This window comes from Narcine bancroftii, chromosome 13 (assembly GCF_036971445.1).
Source record: "Narcine bancroftii isolate sNarBan1 chromosome 13, sNarBan1.hap1, whole genome shotgun sequence".
Taxonomy (NCBI): domain Eukaryota; kingdom Metazoa; phylum Chordata; class Chondrichthyes; order Torpediniformes; family Narcinidae; genus Narcine; species Narcine bancroftii.
The window spans coordinates 1,588,562-1,606,421 of NC_091481.1; the positions used below are offsets into that span (position 1 = coordinate 1,588,562).

Consider the following 17,860-nt stretch of genomic DNA (forward strand, 5'->3'; position numbering starts at 1 on the left):
TAAAGGCAGACTATCCAGTCCAGTTATGTTGGTAAACCTTCTAGGGACTGATTCCAGAGTATTTATGTTCTACCTTTGTCGCAACCGCCCGGGCTTTGCATTGGAAACAGAATAAATGATGCAAGGTTGTTTGCTGAACAGAATGGTGTGAGTCCTCTTTATTTGTGCATTGAGAGTTTAGCAGTTTTTGCACCTTAAGTAGATCAATACAGTCTAGCCTCCTGAGTGTGTGGCCTTACCTCCCCACGTTTTCCAACTTTGCCCAGCAATAACATTCTGTTAGATTTCCCTGTACTTGCACGTCTTGTGCAAATCATAAATAATGTCCACCCAAATCTCTCTGCACCTCGGAGTTCAGCTTTGTTTCTCACCAGTTAGGCTATATGCCTTTTAAAAAAAAATAATAATTCTTCCCAAAATGAACAATTTCACTTTTTCCCAAATTACACTCTTTGCCAATTTGTCCACTAACTTGTTTGATCCACATTGTTTTGTAACCTCTGTATCAAAATTTAACTCCTTATCTGAGTATATACATGACATCACATACAACCATGAGATTCCTTTTCTTATGGGCCAGGCAGAATTTCTAATTTGATAACTGTAAACTGTATTCAAGATGAAAGAAATATATTCAAAAGAAACTGTTAACAAACTGTGCAAATGCAGAAAAATAAATATTCGGTAATAAATAATGAGCAAACTAAGAGTCCTTAGATAATTGAGTTTGATGTTTAGGTTGATAGTTGAACTATGGCACCAGGCTCACAAACACCTCCACTTGGCCTTCTGCTCTTTGTGCAGTCCCTCCCATGATGGTGTTCACCCCCTCCCCCCTGACTTCACTGCCTTCCTGTGCCATGGACTCATTGTTAATTAACTGGTAGAGAGAAGCGGAACTATTGGACAGGTGCAAAGGCTGAGATTCCTACCCTCAGGGTTCACACTTGGCAAGCCTACAGCCCAGAAGAGAGGGCACCTTTCTCACTTCTCTGTGCCTATCCTAATTGATAGAACAGCAGAGCACAGCAATGTGCTGACCAATAAACCTATGAACCAAGGTTGGGATAATGATGAGGCCACTTTCTGTGCAACATGTTGGGGACGCGTTGCTCCTGCTGTTCTCGTGCGTTGTTGAGCGATCATGCGTGGAAAAAAAGATGGATCTGAAATTTCTAACCAAGCAACCTTTCACCCAGTATGAAGCAATTTTATGTGTGTGTGTCAAATACAGATTTAGAATCTGAAGAGAATCAAGAACCTCTGCATAAAAGGCTTTGTTTGTCAGCCGAGGATGATGCGAGTCTTGAATCCACGGGTATCACTGGCCCATTTGCATCAGTACAGTCCGTGGTTACTCTACCAAGTAAGATCATTATATTTTCCTCCATCAGTTTTATTTCATTTGGTTCGGTGCAAACATGTTTGACCTTCTGGAGCTTGAGGAACAAAATAAAATTCATCCTGATTGTTTGCAACTGAGAATTCATTAAATGTGGAAATGATGCCGATTTGCTGGTTGACTTTCAAAACACATTTCTTTCAAAGCTGTGGGTTTGTGCTAAAGTTGATAGTGATGAAGGACGATTGCTGTAAAAGGCCATTTCTTTAAGTTTCATTTGCAGACAAACATTATTGTAGCTAGCAAGGAAAAACAATTGTTGGTGAGCCAATGCTGAGAAAGCCACAAGCAGGTGCAGTGGGCGAGAGTGCCCTGTTGGTGAGGCGGGTCTCCGGCACTCGAATACTGAACATAATTATACTGATCTTCTGACCATAGAAACTGCTGGTACTTTAGTGTGAGCATCTCAGTTTTATACTGAACACATCTCTCCTTCCTGCTGTCCTTTATTCATGTTGACAGGACGGTCCCAAGTTGGGTTTGGCTGCACCACTAACTGCACTGGAAAATGTCCATAGGCCAACAAGTTGAAACAGTTTCATGACAGCAAATAATCACAGTGTGATTATTTAAGTTTTTTAATTTATACAGGCCCAATTGACCGACAACCCCCTATAGATTTTGAAGGCAGACACGGAGAACGTGCAAACTCCTTATAGACAGTGCTGGATTGAAACCCGGGTCGCTGGCGCTGTAACAGCATTGCGCTAACAGTGATCTGAATGTTAAGCTTGCAGAATTTGCATGTTTTTCGATTCCTTTGAGTTCTTTGTTCGAGTCCTGCTGAACCTCTGTGTCATTGACAGTCTCAGACAACGATCAGAGTTTTGAGGTAACCATGGCAGGAGAGGCAGCATCGGAGCTGACTCATGCAACTGAAGTTGAAGACGCTGAAACTATCACTCAGTTACAGGTACGACTCCTGCCAAGAATGTCCCCGTCCTGTTGTGAGCTAGTGTGAAAGGCTGTGGAAATGTTCAAGGTTATGAATGGGCTATTGTAGCCCTAGTGATTGCGCTAGGAATGAAGGCATTTTTACCCTTGTATTCTAATCCTCGCAATAAAGACCAAGGTATCATTTGTCTTTCAAATTGCTTTGCAAACAAGTACCAATCTGACTTTGACTTACACATATGAACATGAGAGAGCTCTGCTGTTCCTCAGAATAATTCTGTGAGAATTGTTCTGTCCGACTATGTCCTGACAGAAATACTTCACTGAAAGGATGCACCACCTCTGTGTGGCACCCCTTCAGTACGATCTCCTAAGTATTTTGGAAACTGTGGCCAAATTGCTGAAGAGACTCTTGTGCCATTCTGATGAGAGAACAGTGTTAATTCAAGCTTTTTCGAAAGCTCTCTGCACTTGCTGATCATGAGATGTCCATGACTTGGAAGGCATTTACAAAGTTTTGACTGCATCTGTGGGAAAAGAAACTAGGAAATAACAAGATGGTTAACTCTGCTTCTCTTCCCACAGATGCAGACTGACTTGCTGAGTATTCTGTTTTGGACATGACCTCACTTTCTCCTATTTTCTTGCACTATTTATTTCGTTTTGAAATCTAATTTGTAGCAATGTTTCCACTGTTCATGCTGCTGTAAAGCAACACATTTCATGTTCTTTACAATAAATTCTGATTCTGAGATTGTTTTCTTTCCCTTTTGTGGGGCTATCAAGAACAAGGGCATAGGTTTAAGGTGAGGGGAATGTTTCTTTGACATAGAGTGATTGCTATCTGCCAGAGGAGGTGGTGAAATCACACATTCCCTGCGTTTACGAAGCATCTGACAAAGTTAGGCATGTGGACCTAATGTAGGCTCTGTCTTTCTCTTTCATTAACCATGAAGCATTTTGGAAGGTTCTTTATCTCTCGTTTATTCTTAGATCTTGCACAATGAAGATCAAATGGATGGAATTTCACCCCAAAACAGTGAAGATCTTGATCCTGTCAGCCAAGCCTGGTTTACCACAAAGGAGGACAAGGATACGCTACAGAACAAAGGTGGGCAGATTGTACCCTCTCCAAAAATTGTAGGTTTATGCACCGATTCTCCAGATGTCAAGCTGCTTCTGTGCAACTTGCTGAGAGGTGTCCACACTGTCCTCTTGTACCATGCCTTCCCCTGGGAGCAAGCAATTGCTAACCTGTTACCACACTGCTCTCAATGATCGTTCATGGAAATATTTTTGAATATGTATTTTGTTTTGAACCCAGGTCACAAATGGAAACAGGGAATGTGGTCAAAGGAAGAAATAGACATTTTAATGAGCAATATTGAAAACTACCTGCAGGTGAGACGTTGAGATTGATTGTGTCACAGAACATTACAGCACAGTGCAATGCAGGCCCTTTGACCCACGATGTTGTGCCACCAGGTTCTGGTTTTACCTACAGTTCTTTAAGATATGCAGCAGAAAAATTGATTATTTGACCCAAGCAGTCCAGAGTTCACCCTTCACATATCTCCTCCCCATGTTCCTCATTTAAACTTATCAGTGTGCATCTTCTGTTCCATTCATTATCTTATCCTAATGCAGGCTCCCGCCCTGAAAAGAGACAATGCCTCTCCCCCTCCCCACAGATGTTGAGTTCCTCCAGTTTTTGTGTTTTGCTCCAGATTCGAGCACCTGCACTCTCTCCTTCACAATTTGTCCACCCTTCTCTGAAAGACATGTCACTGTTCTCCTCGACCATTCTCTGAAGGAGCACGTTCTCACAGCTCTTTAGGTAAAGGTGCTTCTTCTGAATTTCCTTTTGGATTTCTTGGTGTCTGCTTCTGCTCTTCCCTTCCTGCAGAAAGATTCTCCCAGTGACAACGTTGCTAGATCCTTTCAGAATGCTCATTCACTACAGCTGCCATTTCCCCCTTCCCCTCCCTCTCCCCCTGCCTTCCCCTCCCTCTCCCCCTGCCTTCCCCTCCCTCTCCCCCTGCCTTCCCCTCCCTCTCCCCCTGCCTTCCCCTCCCTCTCCCCCTGCCTTCCCCTCCCTCTCCCCCTGCCTTCCCCTCCCTCTCCCCCTGCCTTCCCCTCCCTCTCCCCCTGCCTTCCCCTCCCTCTCCCCCTGCCTTCCCCTCCCTCTCCCCCTGCCTTCCCCTTCATTTCTTTGGATTGCTGACCAAACATTATCCCAATCGCACTTCCAAAGTCTGGTGAAGATCCCAGCAATTCGAGCCCCGATCATATCCAGAGCCATTTTCCAACTGTATCATCTTTCCAGAGAGTGTTTTTTTCCATTTTGTTTCACAGTGGATTTTTCCTCTAGTCATCTTCTCATCCTCCTCCAGACCTCTCACCAAGATGGCTTCATCTCTTTCCTTCCCCTACACTGACAATTGATCACCACTGATAATTGGGTTAGTCCATGTCACTCATCTTTATTCAGTCATTTCCCCACTCACCTTGGCTTCCACTTCCATCTTCATCCCCAACCTGTGTCCTATTTTCCAAAAGCTGGACATAGTTTCCGGGCTCTTTTTGCTCTCTTGATGACCTCGTAGCATCTTCTCCTTCACAGGGATTTCTTCCTCCAACCCTGCTGCGTCCCTCCCTGGCCTTGCTTCAGATCACCTGCTATTGAACTCAACTCGTGCCTTTTCACTCTTGATTGCGGGCCACAATAAACTTCGACATCAAAACTGCTGCTTGTGGAGGGGAGTCACATAATGGAGTAGTGGCCGGTTAGGAAAGCCAGCCCTCTCCAGGAAAATAGGAAAAAAAGTTAGGAAAAAGCAAAGCATAACAAAAATTAAATAGAAGATAAAGATACAGAGAAGAGAAAGAAGATGGCTTCCAAGAAGGAGAAAGTAAGAACAACTGGGAAAAAAGTAGAAAAGTTGCCGGAGAAGAAAGAAGAAGGCCTTACCTGCACGAATGAACAGGATGCTCTAGAGCCAAGGAGCGCCCGACCCTCGAGGTCAGTGTCTGACCTGCGGAGTCGCGACCCACCAGCCGATGCACTACAAAAATGGCTCTCGGAGCCAAAGAAAAGTGCTCAGTGCACAATCAAAGGAGAAAGAAGACACTGGTGGGAGGGGGGGCTCAGCAGAGGAGCGGGCTGTCACAGAGTGAACAGCTGAGGGACAAGGAAGGCAGCAGAAGAGGGAGCAATGAAGCAGATGTGGGAGATAGACGGAGGGATGACCGACAAGAGGACCAATGTCAGGAAGCACAACAGATGAGCAGCCCAGGAGGAGAGGACCAGCAACAAGAGGCCCAGCAAGAAAAGGCGCGTCAAAGAGATACAAGCAGCTCATCAGGAAAAACAGAAGAGACACAGACACAAAAGAAGAGAAGAAGACACAAATACAGATACAGACACAGAAGAAGAGGAAGAAGACGACCAAGATTTTCACAGAATAGAAGGTAAAACTGATGGACAAAGAGAAATAAAAGGTAAAACTGATGAACAGAATATAGATAAAGTTTTTTTTGAAGAACAAATGAGATCACTAAAAGAATGGTCATCATTAGAATTTAATGCAATTAAAAGGAAAATGAAAATAACAGAAGATAAAATGCAAAAGTTAGAACTGGTAATGACAGAAATAGGGAAAAGAGTAGAGAATGTGGAAGAGCGGGAAACGGCTGTAGAAATGGAAGTGAATGGCTTAAGAGATAAATTGGAAGAAAGTGACAAAAAATTAAAGAGACATAGTTGTTATCTCAAAATTGATATTTTGGAAAATTATAGTAGGTGAAACGACATAAAAATAGTGGGCCTAAAGGAGGGTGAAGAAGGCACAGACATGAAGGAATTTATAAAAGGATGGATCCCAAAGGTCCTAGGAATGACAGAAATGCGGGAAGAAATGGAAATAGAAAAGGACACACAGAGCATTAGCTCTGAAACCACAGACACAACAAAAACAAAGATCCATCTTAGTAAAATTTTTGAGATACACGACAAGAGAAAATATACTGGAACGGGCAAGGAATAAAGTTAGAGAAGATAATAAGCCACTGGAATACAAGGGTCAAAAAATATTTTTTTTACCCAGACATAAGTTTTGAACTCTTAAAGAGGAGGAAGGAGTTTAATACAGCGAAATCGATTTTATGGAAAAAAGGTTAAAAATTCATATTAAGACATCCAGCCGTACTTAAAATATTTATACCCAGGGAGCAAAACAGACTGTTCTTGGATCTGGAGAAAGCGCAAGAATTTGCAGAACGTTTGCAGGACAGAAGAAGAGATGAAGAGATGTAACAAGAATGAAGAACGGTGATAAAGTATATATAAAGATGTAAAAACAATGTATATGTAAAGAACTAAAGAGGGAAAAAAGAAGGGAAGGAAGGGAGTGCGGGGGGAAAAGAAGAGAGAACTCTTATATGCAATTTTTTTTTAAAAAGTGTTTTCTGGAGAGGGCTGGGTAGAGAGGGAATAACCGTCACTACAAAATCAGTTGACGCTGTGAACAAGATCACATTCCAAATGAAAAGGGGAGTTGTGGTTGCCTGGCAAGGGTTTTGGGGCAACTCAGAGAGGGGGGGGAACTTTTGGGGTTAAGGTATTAGTGGAAGTGGGAACTACTTTATGTCTTAAATGTGTTGTCGTACATTAAGTGTAATAAGAGAAAACTAAGATGAAAATGGGGAAAAGGGGGATGGAGGTGGAGAAGAGGTGGAAAAGAGGTGTATGCAAGATGTAAGATGGCCATATGACTATAAACATAAATGGAATACATAAGCAAATTAAAAGGAAGAGGCTACTAAATTTATTGAAGAAGGAAAAAATAGATATAGCATTTGTGCAGGAAACACATCTAACTGAAGCGGAACATAACAAACTAAAGAGAGACTGGGGAGGACATGTAACAGCAGCATCATATAATTCAAAAGCTAGACGTGTAGCCATACTAGTTAACAAAAATGTACCAATCAAAATAGAGGAGGAATTAATAGATCCAGCAGGGAGGTATGTAATGATAAAGTGTCAGATATACTCAGAATTTTGGAATTTGCTCAATATATATGCGCCTAATGAGGAGGATCAAAAGTTTTGCAGGATATTTTTTTGATGATTGCAGACACACAAGGAAATATATTGATAGGAGGGGATTTTAACCTTAATTTGGACTCAATGTTGGATAAAACTGGACAAAAGACAAGTAAAAAGAATAAAGTAGCCAAATTTATGGTTAAATCAATGCAGGAAATGAAACTTCTGTATATCTAGAGGAGGTAACACCCAAGAGAGAAGGAATTTTCATATTATTCGAGTAAGCACAAAACTTACTCAAGGACTGATATGTTATTGTTGTCAGCCCATATACAAGGGAGAGTTAGGAAAACTGAGTATAAAGTTAGATTACTATCAGATCATTCACCCCTATTATTAGTAATAGAACTGGAGGACATCCCACCAAGAACATATAGATGGAGGTTAAACTCCATGCTACTTAAAAGACAGGAATTTAGGGAGGTTATTGAATGCCAAATTAAAACATAATTTGAAATAAACATGGACTCAGTGAAAGACAAATTTATATTATGGGACGCAATGAAAGCGTTCGTTAGAGGACAGATAATAAGTTATGTGACTAAGGTGAAAAAGGATTACAATCGGGAAATAGAGCAGTTGGAAAGGGAGATAGTAAGCTGGAATTAGTAAAGGAATTAGTAAAAAGGGATGATATAACGAAAAGGAGAGAATTGGCGGACAAAAAAATTAAATACGAAACATTACAAACATACTGGGTGGAGAAGAAGATAATAAAAACAAAGCAAAAGTATTACGAACTGGGAGAGAAAAACACACAAAATATTAGCCTGGCAACTTAAAACAGAACAAGCTAAAAGAATTGTATTGGCATCAAGGAAAAAGGACAAACAAATTACAGAGATTAATGAAAATTTTAAGGAATTTTATGAACAATGGTATCAAATTGAGAACAAGGGGAAAGATGATAAAATAGAGGAATTTTTAGCTAAAATTGAACTGCCAAAATTGCAAGAAGAGGAACAAAACAAACTGATAAAACCATTTGAAATAGAGGAAGTACAAGATGTATTAAAAAGCTGCCAAACAATAAAACACCAGGAGAGGATGGATTTCCAATAGAATTCTATAAAACATTTAAAGAGTTATTAATTCCTCCTCTCCTGGAAGTAATGAACCAGGTAGAAGAAACAGAAAACTTGCCAGATTCATGTAAGACAGCAATAATTACAGTAATACCAAAGATGGGGAAGGATCCATTAACACCAGCATCATATAGACCAATATCTCTACTTAACTGAGACTATAAAATAATAGCAAAATTATTAGCAAACAGATTGACCGATCGTGTACCTAAAATAGTAAAACAAGATCAAACTGGATTTATTAAAAAAAGACGAACAGAGGACAATGTATGTAAACTTATTAATCTAATCCACGCAGTTCAAGGAAATATGAAACCAACAGTGGCTGTTGCTCAAGACACAGAAAAAGCCTTTGACAGAGTAGAGTGGAATTACTTATTTAAAGTATTACAGAAGTTCAATCTTCCAGAAAAATGTATAAATTGGATTAAAGCATTGTATAATGGACTGTTGGCAAAGGTAACAGTAAATATTGATTCAATTTAAATTAAGTGGGTCAACTAGACAGGGATGTCCACTATCCCCTTCATTGTTTGCCTTAGCAATAGAACCTTTGGCAGAACTGATAAGAATAGAAAATAAAATAAAAGGGATAAAAATAAAGGAGAAGGAGTATAAAATCAGCTTATTTGCAGATGACACCATAGTATACTTAACAGAACTAGAGATATCAATAAAATTATTACATAAGAAACTGAAGGAATATGGAGAAATAGCGGGGTTCAAGATCAACGCAAATAAATGGTGTTACCAATGAGTAATGCAGACTATACAGAATTTAAAAAAGAATCACCATTTAAATGACAAGCACATGCAATCCGATACCTAGGGATCAGGTTAGGTAATAAGTTAAGCCACTTGTACAAACTAAATTATCAGCCACTAATAAAGAAATTGCAGGAAGACTTAGAACATTGAAAAGAATTACCGCTAATGTTGATAGGGAGGGTAAACTGCGTTAAAATGAACGTGTTCCCAAGGATACAACACTTATTTCAAACGTTACCAATTCCCTTAACAGAAAAATTCTTTAAGGAACTAAAGAAAATAATAAGGAAATTCTTGTGGAAAGGGAGGAATCCAAGAGTAGCGTTAGATAAATTAGCAGAGAGGTATAATCAAGGTGGTTTTCAGTTACCAAATTTTAGAAATTATTATAGAGCCGCACAATTAAGGTATTTATCAGATTTTTACCAGACAAGGGAACAATCAGACTGAACTAAAGTAGAACTAAATAAAATGGGGGAGAAGGTACCGGAAGATGTACTTTATAAGTGGTATAAAAAGCTGGTGCAATAGAAAAACTCACCAGTACTGCATCATTTACTTAATACATGGAAGAAGATCCATTTAGAAATGAAAAAAATACCAAAATTACTATTGACACAAAATCCACTGATCCCTCTTACAATAGATAACCTTTCCTTTAGAGAATGAGAGAGAAAAGGAATCAAAAGAATAGAAAACTGTTTTTTGGGAAATAATTTATTAACATCTGAACAGTTGAACTACAAATATGGAATAACTCATGGAACAATGTTTGCATATCATCAATTGAAAGCTTATTGAAAGGATAAATTTGGAAACAGCTTGAGATTACCTGAAGGAAGCAGCTTTGAATGCATGATTACAGACACAATGATCATTAAAAGGTTTATAACCAACATGTACATTAAGCTGTAAGATAAGGGAAATGAAATAAACTATAAACCTAAGCAGAAGTGGGAAAAGGATCTAGACATAAAGATAAAAAATGAAGTTTGGGAAAAGTTATGTTCTGGAACTATGAAGAATACAATAAACACAAGGTTATGCATGGTACAGTATAATTGGTTGCACAGGGTATATATCACTCCTCAAAAATTTTAAAAATGGCATTCAACATTATCAGATAGATGTTTTCGCTGTAAGGAGGAAATGGGAACAACATTACATGCAACTTGGGCATGTACAGAAGTAAAGACGTTTTGGGAAGAATTAAATCAGATACTAAATAAAATTACAAAAAATAACATACCAAAATCCAGAGATATTTCTTTTAAGTAACATAAGAAGTAGAGAATTAGGCCTCAAATTGGATAAAGTGCAAAAAAAAATTCATTATGACAGCCTTAGTGATAGCAAAAAAATGTATAATGTCAACTTGGAAAATGGAAGTGAGCATGAGAGTACAGCAATGGTACATGGAAATGAATAAATGTATTCCATTGGAAAAAATAACATATAATTTAAAAAATAAAGTCACAGTGTTTGAACAAATTTGGGAACCGTTCATGGAACATATCAGAGAGAGCTAGCCTACAACCTCCATCCCCTAAAATGAGAATGAAAATGATAAGGCGACAAACGACTGGATCAGTGTGTAATGAATAGATGACGCATTCTTCTTGTTTATTTTCCTTTGTATGAAAATATTGTTTTATGGTTTTATTGTATTGTTGAATATTTATGGATTTAGGAGGGGGGTGGGTAGAGGGGAGGGAGGGAAAGGGGGGGGGGGGGGAAAGTGGAGAAAAGACCACTGTGTAAATTTAATGAGAAACGTTTGCACATATTTTGGTTGATATGGTTCATAGTGTGAAAAATAAAAAAATTATTTAAAAAAACTGCTGCTTGTATCTTCCCAACTTGCACCCTACCCCCTTCCCTGTGAAGCTGTCAAGTTTTGTTTTCTTCCGTACTTCTCTCCTACCAACTACATAAAAAACATTTTTAAAATTGTGTTACATGAGGTGAGAAGAAGACAAGGATTTTACTTAAATGTGCTATGGCCCCTGTTTAAAATGGCTTTCTCAAATCACAGCACAGACACAGGCACAGACTTGTGGAAGAAAGTCTTCCTTAGCTCCCTTTTCAATCTTTCCACTCCAACGTTGAGCCAAAGCCCCCTGATTTCAGCCACCTTGGCCAAGCCCTTCATGGTTTTGTCGACTACAGGGTCACACTCCAGGGAGAAAAATCCCATCCAGCTATCCTTAATGTTCAACCATCCATTCCCGGGAACATTCCTGTGAATTTTTACTGGACTTTTTCCAGCCTGACATTAGTTCGCAGCCTCCAAAAGTTTCCAGTTTAAAACTCACCCACTGTGTGACCTCAACACTCCCTGTTGCCAACCCTGCACCTCGCAGAACTCTCCTCTTCCAGAGCCTCCACTCATCTCTTGCCCCTCTGCATCCCACTGTTTCCCTTGAAAGGCAGCATGAGCTGGCTCTGGGAAGAAAAAGGGTTGGTTTATGACAAGCGAATATCATTTAAAAAATAATTACAGTGCAATGATTTACATTCTTGCTGGGGTTCAACTATGTTCAGCCTCTTTTTTTTCTATTGTTGCCTTTTGGTTGTGCACATTTGAAATGTTTGTCTCTTAATATGTCCCCACTAAGATCTTCTTTTGATTTTGACGCATTAGGAAATGGATCCTGTCTAGATAGGAGTAAAATTGTCACCAGCAATTCTTTTGGTGCGGCCTTTGTTTAGAATTCAGCACTGAGTGTAAGGAGTATGTATGTATGTTCTCTCTGTGTCTGCATGGGTTTCCTACAGGCACTCCAGTTTTCTCCCACCGTTCAAAACATATGGTGGTTATAGGTTAATTGGGTGTAATTGGGCAGAGTGGGGCAGAAGGGCCTGTTATGTCTAAATTATTGTTGAACAACGCACTGACTTAATGTCACAGAATAATGTTTTGTTCCTGCTGTGCTTGCCTTTCTGTAGATTCATGGGCTAAGTGATGCCACAGAAGTCATATTTGAAATGTCTAAGGATGAGAGAAAGGATTTTTACCGTACCATAGCCAGGGGTCTTAACCGCCCTTTGTTTGCAGTTTACAGAAGGGTGCTTCGAATGTACGACAACAGGAACCATGTGGGGAAGTATGGAGTGTATTGTTCTAGCACTTTCTTAAAAATGGCAGTAATTTTGATTGAATTGCTTCGTAATTCTGAATTATTCTTGTTATCAGGTACACACCACAAGAGATTGAAAAGCTCAAAGAGTAAGTATTATCTCAAATCATTTAAAATTCATCATCTCTTTCATCTTTCCTCTTCCCTTGATCTTCTCGCTGTAATTTCTTGCTGTTTTTGCTGTTGTTAATATGCAGTTGGATAATACTGGACAACAAATTCTTTCAAAGGGTTTGTTTCCTGAAAAAAAGAACTTTGATTGAACTTAACATGTTTTATCACATAATGACGCTGACACGTTGTGTTCGTTCAACTGGCCTAAAAAGGTTTTGCTGCTGATTTTCGCATGTACTCAGCATCTGATGCCTCTCTTTGTCAGTGTGGTGTTGCTCAAAAGTTGGTTATGTATCTTTATCTTTGCTGTATAAACGGTGCTGAGTTTCTCCAGCATTATGTTTTTACACTGAATATGGAGTTGGGTTGTTATGGTGAAGTTCTATATCACATTGGGAAGATTTGGAGTATTGTGTGCTAGTTTGGTCACCGAACGACAGGAAGGTTATCAATAAGATTAAAAGAGTGCAAAAGGATGTTGCCAGAACTTGAAGAATTGCATGACAGGGAAGGATTAAACAGATTCGGACTTCATTCCCTGGAGAGTAGAAGAATGAGGGAGATTTGATAGAGGTATACAAAATTATGAAAGATACAGATAGAGTAAAAGAAAGCAGGCTTTTTCCACTGAGGGTAGGTGAGATAAAAATTAGAGGACATGGGTTAAGGGTGAAAGGGGAAACATTTAGGGGGAACACAAAGGGGAACCTTCTCACAGAGAGTTGTGGGAGTGTGGAATGAGCTGCCAGCTGAAGTGAATGAAGGCACAAATTTGACATTTAAGAAAAAATATGAATAGGTACATGGATGGGAGAGGTGTGAAGGGATATGGAATGGGTGCAGGTCAGTGGGACGAGGCAGTATAATAGTTTGGCACAGACTAGAAAGGTCAAAGGGCCTTTTTTCTGTGCTGTTATTTTTTTTGGTTTATTAAAATATGAAGCATCAATTCTGCATGTCCTCTGTTGTGTGTCCCAGAAGATTATACTGAAATGTCCATAATTGATTTGTGGAAGAGTTTTATTGTAATGTGTATTCGATGAATGGGCAGGCACAGTTAGTACCAGCAATTGGGACCAGGGTTCAAATCCCTTGCTGTTTGTTCATTCTCCCTGTTTCTGTATGGGTTTTCCCTGAGGCTCCAGTTTCTTCCCACTATTCAAAATGTTCAGGACTAGGTTAATTGTGTGTAATTGGGTGGCACGGGCTCACGGGCCAAAAGGGCCTGTTACCATCCTGTGTGTTTAGTTTAAAAAAAAATTAAATTTAACGTAATTTAAAAAAAAAATTATAGTGAATACACATTGACAATGTTCTTTGCCCAATACTTAGGTTGCGATGCAAGCATGGAAACGACTGGGCTACAATAGGGGCAGCTCTAGGAAGAAGTGCTTCCTCTGTCAAAGATCGTTGCAGGCTGATGAAAGACACGTGCAACACAGGTAAAAGTACACTTGAGGCGGAGCCAGATTAAGGCCAACGGATGCCCTAAGCGCAGCCCAACAATGGTTCCCCCCGCAACCCTTCCATTGTCCAACTGACAAGACATTTAGACTCACTAAATGCTGAATGTGAAATAAAATATTAAAAATTCAGCTTTCTTCTAGGCCCCACAACTATATTAAGTATAGTGTGTGTTGTTCATTTTTTGTGGTGCCCCTTCCCTTGGAGCTCGAAGCTTGTTTCGCTTAATGGTTAATCCAAGCCTGACTCGAGGACGGAACTTAACTTTTTAAAATCCTATTTGAATATTTTATTTTTGAATTTTCAAAGACTTGAAGAAATCCGAACAACCCAACCTCTTCCAACAATAGTATATAACATACAGCGTCTGTTTCTCCTCCCCCCTCCCCCCCACCCCAATACCCTAATAAGACAAAGAAAAAGATTATATAAATTAAACAGATGCAAAGAATCAAATATCAGTAAAGTCACAAACCCTTAAGGGAATTTAAGAAAAGCCCAGAGAAACCTAAACCAAATGCAAGAGCCTGTCGCCTGCATCATGACCCATTTCTCTGATCTTGATCATTTCACCACTGGCCCAGATTGTTGCATTTCCTTTATTCAGAAGGAGTGTTAAAATCTGGCTACGCTGAAATAGAAAACCACAGGAGAACCACGGAGAATTCAACCCAGTTTATTCACAACAGTCACACAATTATTACGCCAGCGGGAACAAGGGATACAAGACACAAGTTCAACTCTGACTCTCGTTTTGTATTGAACCTTGTTCAAATTACAGACAGCAAGGGTACCCTTTTTAAACCATATTTCTGCATTTTTGACAGCACATAACATTACAGGTAAGTTATTCTCATGCTTTGATTGGTTTTTCATTCAAATGGATGGAAATAATTTATGTCATACAGAGAGGAAATGGAGAACGATCAGTCTCACACGTTATCCCCGATCAACCTGTTAATTGTCTCTGAGTTTCGATTCTTTGATAGAGTCTAGCAAGTTGCTTGTAAGTTACATTAGGTCGCGTTGTATATTTGGCTTGGTTTCGAGGTTAATTATAAGATGTTAATTTGTCCCATTAGAAGAATGATGGCAAAAAGTATCCTTGTGTGATCTCAGTATCAATGCTGCCTCCATCTGTCGATTTCCGGATAATTAGTTCAATGTCTTGTTCTGTCTGTGGGGCATTTCAACATATGAATGATTTCTCCAGCAACTATGTTGGATTCAATGGGACACCATTAGCACAGTGACAGCAGGTAACCTTTGCAGACCTGTATGAGATTGGATTTATTTCTAACCTCAAAGTGATATAAACTTTTACAGAATTATATCTGCATACTAATGTGATGCAGTTAGGGTGACCACACCTTAACGAATGTACCATATTTCCTCCTTAAATTGTACGTGATTTTCTCCAGGGAAATGCAACTCTGCATTTCCGCATTTCATCATGTAATATTTAGTTGGGAGACTGACTTTCACATTACCGCCATAAGCTTCCTGGCTACTGACAAGGCGGCCTTCACAAACTGAACTTGATATCTGGACAGTTTAAAACTCATCTCCATAATGTTTCCCAGAAGGTACAATTCCAGATCCTGTGGAAAATCCACCTTTGTAATTCTTTTTTCCAGGATGTTACCCAGGTCCTCCCAGAAGGATCTCATTTTTGTATACAGCCAGGATGAATGGATGAAGGATCCAATCTTCACCCCACACCCAGAGCACATTTCCAAAAAATCTGGCTTGGATTTGTGTGATTTTTGTGGTGTGAGGTATAGTTGGTGCAGGAGATGGTATTGCGTCAACCTGTACTTGGCATGGGGGGAATCACGTGATGGAGTAGTGGCCAGTTGGGTAAAACCAGCCCTCTCCAGAAAAGACAAAGCTTAACAAATATAAAGTTTCAGAAATAGAAGATAAAGTTGCAGAGAAGAGAAAGAAGATGGCACCCAAAAAGGAAAAAGGAAAAACGGGAAAAAAAGAAGAAAAGGCACCGGAAAAAAAAGAAAGAAGGCCTTACCTGCACGAAGGAACGAGAGCCACAGTGGCGAAGAGCGCCATCTCTGAGGTTGGTGCCGGCCCCGCGGAGTCGCGACCCCCTGACCAGTGGACTGCAAAAACAAAAGTGCGTAACTGCGCAATCGAAGGTAAAAGGAAACACCGACGGGAGGGGTCTCAGCTGAGGAGCGGGCAACCACGGCACGACCAGCTGAGGGACGCTCGACACCAGGGCTCTCAGCTGGAAGATGAGGAAGGCAGCAGGAGAGGGAGTGATGAACCAGGTGAGGAAGGAAGTCGACGGGGTGAACGGCAAGAGGAGCAGCAGCAGGAGGCCCAACAGATGAGCAGCCAAGGAGGGGAGGATCAACAACAAGAGGCCCGACAAAGTGAAACAAGCAACTCATCAGGAGAATCAGAAGAGACACAGATACAAAGAAGAGAAGAAGACACAAACACAGGTACGGACACAGAAGAAGAGGAAGAAGAAGACCAAGATCTTCACAGAGAAATAGAAGGTAAAACAGAGGGACAGAATATAGATAAAGCCTTTTTTGAAGAACAAATGAGAGCATTAAAAGAATGGTTGTCATTAGAATTTAGTGCAATTAAAATAAAAATGAAAAGAACAGAAGATAAAATGCAAAGATTAGAATGGGTCATGACAGAAATAGGGAAAAGAGTAGAAAATGTGGAAGAACGAGAAATGGCTGTAGAAATGGAAGTAAACAACTTGAGAGGAAAATTGGAAGAAAGTGACAAAAAAATTAAAGAGACACGAGTTGTTATCTCAGAAAATTGATATGTGGGAAAATTATAGTAGGTGAAACAACATAAAAATAGTGGGCCTGAAGGAGGATGAAGAAGGCGCAGACTTGAAGGAATTTATAAAAGGATGGATTCCGAAGGTCCTGGGAATGGCAGAAATGCAGGAAGAAATAGAAATAGAAAGGGCACACAGAGCACTAGCTCCGAAACCGCAGACACATGAGGCACATGTGGCAAGGGATCAAGACTATAACAGATCACGAATCAATCTTGCGAGTTAAAGACGACTACTCTCTTCAGGACAGACTGATCAACTATGCAGGAGTAAAACACAAAAGTCCACAGACACCATGATTGAAGTAAAAACAAAACTCAGCAGGTCAATGTACTTTATATAGCAGAGATACAGAACCAATGTTTTGGGCTTGAGCCTTTCATCAAGGTATGAGCAAAATGTAGGCAGGTGTCTGAACAAAATGGTGGTGGGAGGGGCCTGGGGAAGAGCACAGTTCCCCAGACAGGAGGTAATAGGTGGATAAGGGAGGGAACACAAGCAAATTGGGAGAAGGGATGGCTCTGTGAAAGGAGCGAGAAGGGGTTGGAGAGATGGAGGAAAGACAGAGGGTTGGGGGAGTTCCGGGACTAGGTTATTAGAAACTGGAGAAGTCGATGTGAATGTCATTTGGTTGGAGAGGGCCCACATGGAAAATTAGATGTTGCTTCTCCAATTTATGGGTGGTCTTGGGTTCAACGTACATGAGGCCATAGACAAACATGTCAGTGAGGGAGTGGGGCGCAGAATTGAAATGGTGGGCTACTGGGAAGTCCTTGTTACTGATGCAGACAGAGTGAAGGTTCTCAGTGAAGCGATCTTCCAGTCTGTGTCCAGTCTCTCCGATGTCTATTTGAGAGATCCCAGGCAGGAAATGATCAGTATGATTCTGCACTGTGGCATGAGAAATTGGTTGTTGTGTGTCACTTTACATGTCATTGCACCTCTCCTGCATTGGAAGAATAAAATCCCCTGGAAAAACAGCAGTGTGTGTTGTATCCATGTTGAGCAGGTCTATGAAACGTAATTATTAAATGCATCCTTACTGTATCTTGAACC

At 40.3% G+C, this 17,860-nt stretch overlaps 1 protein-coding gene across 5 annotated transcripts in view; it reads left to right on the plus strand.

Moving 5' to 3' along the window:
* dmtf1 (cyclin D binding myb-like transcription factor 1) overlaps positions 1 to 17,860 on the plus strand; it is a 50,655-nt gene that overhangs the window by 12,957 nt on the left and 19,838 nt on the right. For 4 of the 5 annotated variants that reach the window (XM_069909589.1, XM_069909590.1, XM_069909591.1 and 1 more), the window contains exons 3-9: positions 1,235 to 1,366; positions 2,209 to 2,315; positions 3,290 to 3,407; positions 3,621 to 3,697; positions 12,209 to 12,366; positions 12,456 to 12,488; positions 13,846 to 13,955. In XM_069909589.1, the coding sequence (XP_069765690.1) occupies positions 1,235 to 1,366; positions 2,209 to 2,315; positions 3,290 to 3,407; positions 3,621 to 3,697; positions 12,209 to 12,366; positions 12,456 to 12,488; positions 13,846 to 13,955 (735 nt within the window). The remainder of the gene's footprint in view (positions 1 to 1,234; positions 1,367 to 2,208; positions 2,316 to 3,289; positions 3,408 to 3,620; positions 3,698 to 12,208; positions 12,367 to 12,455; positions 12,489 to 13,845; positions 13,956 to 17,860) is intronic. The other variant, XM_069909592.1, reaches the window with a different exon arrangement.